The following is a 12,225-nucleotide window of genomic DNA, read 5'->3' as shown; positions in this document are numbered from 1 at the left end:
TCCCCAATGAAATGCCATCTCTGGAGTGTCCGTGGAGGAGGAAATGGGAGGCACTGGTGTAATTTGATGTTTTTCACACCCTCTTGGTGAGTTTTAGAAAAGGAATCCCTGTGAAATAGTTGTTTGTCACTAAGTTCTAGAAAAAATAGAGCAATGCATTGTGGATTACTGAGTCACCTCGGTGCTGTGAGGAAACACAGCTTGACTGAAAGTATATTTACAATCTGTGCTGTGCCTTGAGATGGAACATGTATTGACGCACCAGCAGAGAAATGTCGTACCCAGATGAACGTTTCCTTTGACATGAACAGACTTTATGCCACTTTCAGTCTCCAACAACTAACATGTCTCCACATTAGTTTCAAGGCTAAATTTAAGAGCATTCACTTCTTTTCCACATGACACGTAGGATATGCCTCAATATATCTGAAGTATATGGCAACATGCATCTTTTTGGAGGCAAATGCATTTCATTGAACTACATAAGCTCTCTTCTTGCACTTTGCTCCTCTTACCTACAGACAGACACTTTTTTTGATAGCCATTAGACTATTAAATAGAAAAAGTATGCATTCTAAAGAGGAAATTCAATTTCCCCTTCCCCCAATCAAGAACAAACATATGGCCAGCTTCCTCCTAACACTGTCAATGTGCCCAAAATACTAGGTATCTCAGTTATAGCATAACAGCCAATCTACTTGGAGGTGTGGTTTGATGTTTTAAACTACAGAGCATGAATGTGAGGCAAAGATGAGATGAGTTTCTCATTTTACATAAGACAAATTGGAATGCACCAGATATAACCTGAAATAAGAATATAAAAGTGGCCATACTGGGTCAGTACGTGTCTAGTATTGTGTCTTCAGACTGTGGCCAATGCCAGGTGCCCCAAAGGGAATGAACAAAACAGGTAATTATTAAGTGATCCATCCCTTGTTGTCCATTACCAGCCTCCAACAGAGGCTAAGGACACCATTTATGAACTACTCTGCCTAGCTAATAGCCATTGATGGACCTATCCCTCCATGAATTTAGCTAGTTCTTTTTAAAATCTTGTTAAAGTCATCATCTTCACAACATCCTCTGGCAAGAAGTTCCACAGGTCGATTGTGTTGTAGGACGAAATACTCAGTTTTGTTTGTTTTAAACCTGCTACCTATTAATTAAGTTTTGTGAAAGCCTTTTGAAGCTCTTCACAATCTGCTTTGGACAGAACTCTCTCGAATACAATTTTATTTCACCTGCAAATTTTGCCACCTTACTGTTTACCCCTGTCTCCAGATCATTTATGAATACACTGAATAGGATTGGTCCCAGGACGGACCCCTTGGGGACATGACTAGTTACCTCTCTTCATTCTGAAAACTTAACCATTTATTCCTACGCTTTGCTTTCCATCTTTTAACCAGTTATCAGTCCATGAGAAGACTTTCCTCTTATTCCATGACAACTTTTTTTGCATAAGAGCCTTTGGTAAGGGACCTTGTCAAAGGCTTTCTGGAAATCTAAGTACACTTTATCCACTGGATCCCAAGTTACGCTAGCAGAGAATAAATTCTACCCAGAGACTTTAGCTTTGAGCAAAGGGTGAACATCTCTCTCATCACTTAACCATTCCTATGTGATCATTCTACACTTTTAGCAAGAGGTCAGTGTTTGGCCCACCAGTCTGCCAGGGACAGATTCCTACAAGTTACAGCGTTTGCTTTGAGGAAAATAGACAATACATGATTTCCCAATATGGAAGGCATGAGGCAGAACCAATCATGTCCATCCTTACCCCCTGATTATAGGCTTCCCGAGCCTTTTCTATTAGCTCGTCTTGCTCCTCTATCTGCCCTTTCATCATCCACAGCTTGGGGAAGTCTTCATAGTGCTTCAGGGCTTCCTCACAGAGCTCCTGGGCAGCAGCAATGTTCCCGAGCACCCATTCCAATTTCACCGATTTCATAAAGACCTAAGACCAGACAAAAAGGTGCTTTATCATTAGCAATTATTGATCCAGTATCGATTCCATGTTCCACAAGCATACCACTATTAAATGCACAGACTACATGCATATTTTTCATGCTTATAATTGGGACAATTCATTTAAACCTAAAAAAATTCTGGGAGTCAGCAACAGCTAGAGATAACACAAAAGTTATCCAGGATTTGGAACAATACAATTAAATGTAACCCTTGTCCCAATTATAAGCAGAATGCAGATAGTGATATTAAGGAAGAGTTCTAGGCAAAAATATTTAGGCAGTAGTAGAGCAAATGAATATGAGTTTGCTCGATGGCATTCCTATCACATCCACTTTCATTTTCCAAGTCTCTACCATAGTTGTAAATCTGACTCCCAGGACCTCTTTCCTTCCTTCCTCATATGCCAAAGCTCTAATCTCCAAGGCTAAGGCCCACTAGGTGCAGTTTTCAATTATTTCCTTTACCATCTAGAAGTACAGATGTTAAGTATCGGGTAATTGATTAATCAAATAGTCCACGCATTTTTGCATCAACAGTTCGATTAGTCAATAGGGCGCCTCTGCCTTTGAAGTGCAGCAACAGCTCTAGAAAAATATGCATTAGAAAGTCTTACCTACAAATAGGATTGTTTCATTTTTCAAAGTGAGAAATTACATGAAAAACATGCTTTATGCAACATGACTATTACTTGAACTGTCAGCTGTAACTGGGAATTTCTTGACTTTTGCCATCTGTGTAGCAATTAAAAATTGTAATGGATCCTAGCCTTTTCCTCATAATACATTTACTGCATGTTGCAATGAGTTGGGGAAGCCTCGTCCCGCAAAAAACAAATAGCAGGATGCCATCTGGTAAGTCTCTGGAGCCATGGAAGTGAAGGAGCTCCCTCTTCTTCCCTCCCTTCTCCCCCCACTCCAAAAGATGACTCTTTCCGCCCATCATGTGTTCTTACTCTGGCTGTGGGGGCACTGCTACGCGCTTTCGCCAGTAACCTCCTCGCTCTTTCATATTCATTGTTTTCAGACTCCAGCTTCACTGCAGCCAGCCAGATCTCTTCACTGTTGGGGTTGGCCTACAGAACAGAGCAACAGTCAAATATATACTCTGATTCATTAGACGATTTAATCCTTTGTTTGATTCAGATTAAAATTGTAATCCATCTACATGGGGATCCTTTCAGTTCAAACTCTTCCCAATCATCATGGCCTTTTAAGGTTACAAAGAGTGCTCCCAAACAGACCCACGATCCAAGGATCTACGCCAGTGTAGGAATTGGACCTTTCATTTCTAAACTGCTCAGAAGAGTTGCCCCTTGAACCTTCTTCTGAACTGTCAGTTAAAAGTGGTGGAAAGATTATAAGGCCGATACAGGGAATCTTTTATTACCTCTGTATACAGTGCCTGTCAAAGTGAACCCTTGATCCCGGATCAGGGTCTGTAAGGGCTCCTGCAGTACAAATAACTTCAGGGCATCAATGCTGGGAAAGGTTCAGAGCTCTATGAACAATTAAAAATCCCCAGAACCTTGCTGTGAAATGAAAAATCAGTCACCACCACCAATAAGAAAGAGTCTCTGTTTGGAAAGTCCATTCTCTACAGCACCAGCACTATGGAACGTCCCCCTCCTTCCAGTGTCTGGAGGGGAACTCCCTTCATCATGCAGTGGGCTGATTATACTGGTCTCAGCTACAGACTATTCCAGGGAGCAAGCATGAGGGCTCGACACTATCCGGGGGTGCAGTCCTGGTCCTGGAATCCAAACCTTTTATGGACTTGGATAAAATCTTCACTCATCTGTGTCCAAAGGGGAGGTCAAAAGGTGCAGTGGGTTATTATTATTATTATAACCCATACATACTGAGTCAAGCACACACAGTGGGCATGTAAGGCTGGTGCATATCGTTGTCTTGTTTTAACAGGGATTATGTGCGCGCAGAGGGGAACCGAAGGTTTCTAGCCGGCCTGCCCAAAGTCCAATGCATGCATGCAAGGCAGTTGAGCGGCTCTGTATAAGCGAGGGACACAGATGATCTGCAGAGTGTGTATGTGGGGGGGAAGCGGGGGAGTAGACTCATTCATCCAGACAGGAGCGGGGAACCTTTCTTGGGTTGGGGGCCACTGACCCAAAGAAAAATCAGTCAGAGGCCGTACACAAATGAGACGCTCCTGACGGAGAAGGAAAGAGACACTCCTCATATTCCCCTCACACACCAGATCCTAGGAGGGCCCAGGCTAGCAGACTGTGCGCACTCCAGCCCTGTGGGTGGGTGGCAGGAGGGATGGAGCACCAGGGTGGGCTTTCCAATGCGGGGGAATCCCTGAGCCTTGGAGGCTGGATCTAGGTAAGCCAAGGGCCACATCCAGCCCCAGGGGCCTGAGGTTCCCCACCCCTGATCCAGGGGAGCCTGCTTATCATAGGGAGACTGCTAATTCAAGAACTGGGCTGGGAATGGCAACTGTGAAAGGGTTGTCTCCTACAGGGTTGCTTCCAGCCTGCTTTTTAATTCTACCAGGGAAACGCAGACCCAAAAAGGAATGGAAGTGCTGCCATTGTGAAAGGCTGACTCTACTGCTGTGGGAGCTCAGAGCCCTCTAGAGAAAGGACCTACCCACTTGCTTTCCTCGGTCCCATCCTGGCAGTAATTAAATTATGCAGGTGCCACATGCTCAAGTCTGCCAAATGAAGGTTACACCCACCTGGAAAGCCAGGGCCAAAATGCTTCTGGCTGCAGGCACATCTCCAGCCAGCCACTTTGATTTGGCTCCCATGAGCCACAACACTTCTGCTTTAGGACAGTGAGCCACAGCTCTCTGCAAGAGAGCTTCCAGCGACTCCCTGAAAGAAGAAAAAGTGAGCTATGCTAACTCGAAGGCACATAAATAAAGCTGAACTGCCAGACTTCCATTATTACTTGATGTTATCAATAGTTATAGTTGCAAAGTCCAATGTTGTAAACTTTGATAAAGCAGGTCTTTTCCAACATTATCAGCTGAAGTAGCCTGGATCACACTGATAAGAGGTTATGCTTTCAGTAGAGTAAAAGTGTATTTCACAAGTGAAATGAAGGGGCTAAAAGTCAGTGACCACCAGGAAACTCAAAAGGCTATTGACACTCGTGGAGAGGGGGAAAAAAAAAACCTTGAGAAAATGCTTGAACATTACAAGCTTAGTCTCAGAGCCAACAAACATATGAATAGTCCCATTGGTTTTAGTGGGATTACGTGTGTGTGTTTATGTTTGTAGGATTGGAGCCATGGACATGTATATGTTTAGCCCCTCTACCACCTTTCAGAGGAGAAAATATTAGATGCTTGTGACACAGCACACGCTTTAAGATGAGCCAAGCCACAGAGGTTTCTTTTTCTAAGTTCAAGTTCAAGAGAAATCTTAATCAGAACATTTATCTGATATAAATCAGCAAAACTTTTAATTAAAAAATGACTGAGGATCTCCTTGTACACACAGTGAGTCACTGACCACCTATTGTGCCTAGAGAAATTTAAAAGAAACAGATGCTACATTTCTAGGGGTATGTCTACACTAGGGGATAAGGTCGAATTAAAATACGCAGCTCCAGGTATGTTAATTGCGGAGCTGAATTCGAAGTACCTTAACTTGAATTTTGGCACTATCCATATGGCAGGACATCAAAGGGAGCACACTGCCCCTTCGACTCCCCTTACTGCTCATGGAAGCAGGAGTACCAACATCAACTGAAGCACCCCTCTCTCTCAGTTCAAATTAGCATGTCTTCAAGAGAGCCGCTAATTTGAACCCTGGAAGATCGACTGCAGCAGCTTCGATCTTCTCTGTAGTGTAGACATACCCCATGTAATTTACCATCCTACATTCCGACCATTTGTAAGATGCCTCATTCCCAAGAGGCTTAGCCCATACCTCCATATCACACCCGCCTCTTTTTAATGACTCCACACCAGTCCTACCCCACACACTTCAGAAATGTAAGAACGCCCTTTTGGTAGCATCAGAATTTTTTCAGTAGACGTACCTGGTTCCATGGTTCTTTTCGAAGTAGGCTGCTCGCAACCACACACTTTTTTTGCTTGGGAAAACTTGTAAAGCATAAGCATAAATTGCCCGAGCACACTCTAAGGCATTGTGAGCAACACACTAGAGAAAAACAAAGGGGGGGGGGGAGAAATCAAAATGGAGTTAGTAGAGGGTCTAGCTATGTAAAGTGCAGGATAAGGATGTTAAATTGCTTTATCTGGCTAAACATGTAGTCGATACAATTTGTATTGGTTACACGATTAGTTGATAAGGGCCACTCTGCAGAGTCGCAGGGGGGTAAAATCCTGCAGCCTCCTGCACTGCAGCTCTACATTTTAAATGTAGTAAAAGCCGCTGGGCTCTTGCTACATTTAAAATACAGAGGCGCAGTGACCCAGACCAACAGGAGCCGGGACTGCTCGGTTCTGCCTTGCGCTGAGTCCAGCAGCCCCTGTTCACAGAATCCAGCAACCAGAGCAGCTTCCCCAATCCTCCTCTCCCCCCGCTGCCTCTATCAGAGGCAGCAGGGAGTGGGAGGCAGCACCACAGAGACAGTGCTGGGAGGAACTGGCTTTTAGGCCGGCTCCCCCCAGCACTGGCTCCTGTTTCCCCCACACACACCTTCCTGCCTTTCATACAGAGGCAGCAAGGGGGGAGAAGCAAGTAGCTGATGTGCTGGTCAACTACCCTGTGCTTACTGGGTAGTCAACTACTTGCTAACATTCCTAGTGCAGGATACAATAATGTACATATCAATGGTAGCAGAGCTCAAGGTTTTACAAGGATTCTATTGAGTGGTATTTACCAAATCCATATATTAGCAACAGGACAAAAATACTAACAATCACTTAGTAGATATTAATTATAAACTGGATTTGGAATAATTCTAAGTAAGGTGCAATGGTGGGATTCTCATCAGCACATGAGTGTCCCAGGAACATGTATGCTACTGATTTCCAATTGGGCTTGTGCTCTTAAAATCACTCAGGTGACTTTTAAAATTCATTATTTTTAAAATTGGCCATATATGCTTATATATGCACTGCTTACTTACAGAACTCCCTAGTGAGCATGCTTACATGTGCACAAATGTTTTATAGGCTCAACTGCAGGCCAACATATTGAAAATGTAGCTAGCAGTCTCACCTTGGGGAGGCCAGATCTAGAATAGCAAGGTTGCAGCAATTCAAAATTGAGATGTGCTAACAGAATTCAGAGGCAAACTTGCACAGTGCTTATCTGCATCTGGCCAGCAGCAGCATCTCTTCATTTTCACAAAAACAGATCTAACTTCCCAATAGCCAGTCCCTTTTACCAACTGCACTTTAAAGAAGACAGAAGGGCCATAAGCAGACATACGCTATCTGCATCTTCCATCCAAGTATGTTTCCGATCTTCTTCTTCGATCCCAATTCCAATCACAGCTCGCATAATAGCCTGACATGTGGCTACACTCCCAGCTTTATCACACTCCTCAGCATCCTAGAAAAAATGAGAGCAACACTAAGACAGTCTGATTTCAGTCTGAAAAGCCAGCAAAGGAGACAGTACATTCTATAGCAGGCCTGGGAAAATATTGCCCCGTGGGCCAAATCCGGTACAACAGGGTTAGCCTCTGGCAGGATGCCACCACTATATTTATCTGCACCTCTGTAAAAATTACTTAGAAAACCTAGATGTCTTCAAGTCACCAGAGCCTGAAGAAATGCATCCTAGAAAACTCGAGGAGCTGATGAAGGAGGTAGCTGAGCCTTTAGCTATCATCTTTGAAAAATCATGGAAGTTGGGAGAGATTCCAAAAGACTGAAAAAAAGGCAAATATAGCGCCCATCTATAAAAAAAGAAATAAGAACAACCCAGGAAACTAATGGCCAGCCAGTTTAACTTCTGTGCAAGGAAAGATAATAGAGCAGGTAATTAAGGAATTCATCTGCAAACATCTGGAAGAAAATAATGTGACAGGTAACAGCCAGCATGGATTTGTAAAGAACAAATCATGTCAAACCAATCTAATACCTTTCTTTGATAGGATAACAAGTCTTGTGGATAAGGGAGAAGCAGTAGATATGGTATACATAGACTTTAGTAAAGCATTTGTTGCAATCTTGCATGGCCTTCTTACCAATAAACTAGGGAAATACAACTCATGGGGCTATTATAAGGTGGGTGCATAATTGGTTGGATAACTGTTCTCAGAGAGTAGTTATAATGATTCACGGTCATTCCGGAAGGGCATATCAAGAGGAGTTCTACAGGGGTCTGTTTTGGAACTGGTTCTGTTCAATATTTTCATCAGCGATTTAGATATTGGCATAGAGAGTATGCTCATTAAGTCTGTAGATGATACCAAGCTGAGAGGTGTTGCAACTGCTTTGGAGGATAGGGTCATAATTCAAAATGATCTGGACAAACTGGAGAAATGGTCTGAGGTAAATAAGATGCAGTTTGATACAGACAAATGCAAAGTATTTCACTTACAAAGGAACAATCCGTTTCTCACACACAGAATGGGAAGTGACTGTTTAGGAAGGAGTATTGCAAAAAGAGATCATGGGGTCATAATGGACCACAAGCTAAATATGAGTTAACAGAGTAACTGTTGCAAAAAAAAAAGTAACCATGATTCTGGGACTCATTAACAGGAGTGTTGTGAGCCAGACTCGAGAAGTCATTCTTCCGTTCTACTCTGCACTGATTAGGCCTCAAATGGAGTATTGTGTCCTATTCCGTGCACCACATTTCAAGAAAGATGTGGAGAAATTGGAGAAGATCCAGAGAAGAGGAACAAAAATGAGCTAAGAGGGAAGCCTGAAGGAACTGGGCTCTTTAGTTTGGAAAAAAGACGACAGAGGGGACACGATAGTGGTTTTCGGGTATCTAAAAAAGTGTCACAGGGAGGAGCAGGGAAAATTGTTCTCCTTGGCCTCTGATGATAGGACAAGAAGCAATGGGCTTAAACTGCAGCAAAGGAGGTTTAGGTTGGACATTAGGAAAAGCTTCCTCACCGTAAGGGTGGTTAAACACTGGAACAAATTGCCTAGGGAGGTTGTGGAATCTCCATCACTGGAGATATTTAAGAGCAGGTTAGACAGACACCTGTCAAGTATGATCTAGACGGTGCCTGGTCCTGCCATGAGGGCAGGGGACTGCACTTGATCTCTCAAGAGCCCTTCCAGGTCTATGATTCTAGGTATGGGAGATTGCAGCTCCTGTTGGCTGTGGATCGTTGTTCCCAGCCAATGGAAGCTGCAGGAAGCAGTGTTTTGGTCTGCACCGCTTCCCACAGCTCCCATTGGCCGGGAACGGTGATCTGCAGCCAAGAGTTGCCATCATATTAATCTGCGGAGGTGCAGGTAAATATAACAGAAGAGGCCCGCCAGGGACTAACCCTGGTGAACTGCCACCATTTAATTGCCCACCCCTCTTCTATAGCATCCTTTGCGCAAGAAGAACTGACAAAGCATGACCTCCCCAGTCTGGAAGAGCCCCCTCTCCATTTCATCAACTCTCTTTGGACTAAGCCAACTGTGGATTTTGCCAAAATAAAATGCTGAAACTATGTAGAGAAGTGGGGAGGAGGAGTGAGATGGGATGAGAGAGAGCACAAGATAAGAAATGCTCCAACATAGACTGAGCCATGAAATTAACAAAAATCATATGCATGAAAACAAATGCACAAATAGAGGGTGGTGGCATGAATATTCAGAACCTCAAAATTACTGAGCTTCCTTTCAGTTTGGCTTGATCCTTAGATTTCAGTATTTAAATAAAACCCTGCTGGTCACCACTAAGTTAAGGAACATTTTGTACATTTATCAGAACACATGGGGGGGGGGGGGGGGTTGTTTTAATATACACAACTCAAAAAAATTAAACAAAGTTTGTGCAGATTTGCCAAATTCTGCTTTTGACAAAACATCCAGCATTGAAAATTCCAGCATTATGTTAGTTTGAGAAAGAAAAACAGCAAGGTTTATAATGGAAGTTTATTTTCAACCTTAATTAGATTGGTTCCTACCTCTATAAATAAAATGGTATCTGTTTTCGATTAGAGATATGATAGTGAAAAAATGTAAATTGTTAACCAATGAGCCTGAGCTCATCAGTTAACTCACACAGTAATATGCAGGCTCCCCTGCCCTGCACTAAGACAGCAGCAGGGGGGAAGGCAAGAGTTGGTGCTCACAAGGAGCCAGCTTTTAAGCCGGCTCACTCTGAGCACCAGCTCCCAGGGAGTCACCTCCCCCTCACTGTCTCTGATACAGAGGCAGCAGTGCAGGAGGACAGGTGGGAACTGGTACACACGAGCAGCTGGCTTTTAAATTAAAATTAAAATTAATGTATTAAGGTAAACACGTAACTGCTGACAATTTCAGCCGCTACAGGTTTACATAGGGTATCAGAGACAGCAGGGTGGAGGTGGGCAGATGCCTCTTCCCATGTAAACATATAACTGCTGAAAACTTCAGTGGCTCTATATTTACTGAAATAAACACATTTTAACATCCCTCATTTAAATAATGGGAATGGTAGTTTTATAAATTACCAATGATTTTCCTTAGTGAAATTCTTCTGAGTGGTGTGCCAATTGTGCAATGCAGAGGTGAAAAAGCTGTGTGTAGCCCAAAAGCTTGTCTCTCTAACCAACAGAAGTTGATCCAAAAGAAGATCCCTCTCACTCTCCTTGTCTCAGTGCATATATGAGATCGAAATTAACAGAGGTAGGCTCAGACACTGCTTTACCTGAATTTTAGTTTTCATTCAAAACTAGAGCATGTTGTATGAAGACATGGTGCTGCAAAGAAGTGTAGTAGGCCAATAATATATTTTCTACTTTATTTTAAAATAATTTTCTGCCTTTTAGGGCCATGGTTCCACTACTTTTTACTGTCCACAGGCAACAGTTACAACCATTTCTTATAATGTGTTGTCAGAAAAGGTTTCCTCCTGATGAATGGATGACTTTTAAAGCAATTCATCCGGGTGTAGAAAATACTCGAAAGCACAACTGGAGGCATGTGCCCCCCCCAACACCTTCACACAGCACCTGATTTATCATGAAGTAGAATATTTTTAAAAAGTGAACATCTGACACTAGTATACTACATTTTCCAGCTAGACTGTGTTATTCCCAGACATACCACTTAATTATGGCACCAGCGTGGCTCCTTACAACCTAGATAGCTATTGATCAGACTTAGATACATGAACACGGATAAGCTACACCAGAAAAAGCTCCATATAATTTATCTGCAGGAGGTTTCAGAACAGGAATAATGAATAATCTGAGATGTATGACTGTAGTCCAATACTAGCATGCACACAAGGTTTTTGTTTAAAAAGGGCACACACACAAGTACCTGGATCCACTGCTCCCTGTTGATTTCTACTCCATTTGCTCTGAGAGACGTGATAGCTCTGTCAATGATTTTCTCCACCATCTGAGTGTTTCCATTGGCTTCCTCCAGTTTGGCAGCAGTTATCCAAATGTGACGGTCTGTTGGGATGTTCTCACGGGCTTTATTTAAGACTTTACGAGCATTCTCGTATGTCTCCAGCCTTGCCAGAGCAAGCCACAGCTGGACAGCAACAACAAGGTATATATTAAAACAAGGGCATAGCAACACTTCAAACAGTCAACATGGGAGACACAAGGTTTTGCACCATGCAGATACTCTGGTAGACTTCTCTCCTTTCCACACTATAGGCAGGCTGCAAGATGCCAATATACAAGTAGTAAAATAATCAGAATTTACCACTGGCCTTCAAAAATTCAATACCTCTTATTCCAAGAATGTGAATATGTTGTCTCTGTAGGACTTCAGCAATAAAATTTTCTGTTGTCAGCCGGATTTATAGCTCAATATATGGTTCAGTGTTTTTAAATTAATAAAACAGCAGCCTAAGATATCAAAGTAATGTGTGTGCGGGTACACAATAATAAATGCATGTGCAAATTAGGTAACTGTTAAAGCAAATACACCTAACTGGCCATTTACGGGTACAATAATAATTTACATACACAATTACAGTAATAAGTACAAGACAAAATGAGGTGTAAACGCATGCTGAAAATCACCATCTGAGGAGTGCAAGTTAACCCAGAAAAATACTACCAGACCTGTCTTGCTGTCAGTTAAAATACTTGGCAAACCCCCACACTGCACTTTACAAGTACTGAAAAGTAAAGCTGACAATAAACATCAGCCACTTTCTATAGGAACATCCTTAACCCAAAGCAG

At 42.7% G+C, this 12,225-nt stretch overlaps 1 protein-coding gene across 1 annotated transcript in view; it reads right to left on the bottom strand.

Moving 5' to 3' along the window:
• The window catches only part of PRPF6 (pre-mRNA processing factor 6), a 50,599-nt gene that overhangs the window by 12,860 nt on the left and 25,514 nt on the right, over positions 1-12,225 (bottom strand). The window contains exons 11-16 of the mRNA XM_075901012.1: positions 11,344-11,562; positions 7,343-7,465; positions 5,982-6,103; positions 4,669-4,807; positions 2,924-3,043; positions 1,781-1,957 (exon numbers count right to left, since the gene is read on the bottom strand). Of these exons, the coding sequence (XP_075757127.1) occupies positions 1,781-1,957; positions 2,924-3,043; positions 4,669-4,807; positions 5,982-6,103; positions 7,343-7,465; positions 11,344-11,562 (900 nt within the window). The remainder of the gene's footprint in view (positions 1-1,780; positions 1,958-2,923; positions 3,044-4,668; positions 4,808-5,981; positions 6,104-7,342; positions 7,466-11,343; positions 11,563-12,225) is intronic.

Source organism: Pelodiscus sinensis, chromosome 18, assembly GCF_049634645.1.
Source record: "Pelodiscus sinensis isolate JC-2024 chromosome 18, ASM4963464v1, whole genome shotgun sequence".
NCBI classification, from domain to species: Eukaryota; Metazoa; Chordata; order Testudines; family Trionychidae; genus Pelodiscus; species Pelodiscus sinensis.
This window is presented reverse-complemented; position numbering and strand designations above follow the sequence as displayed.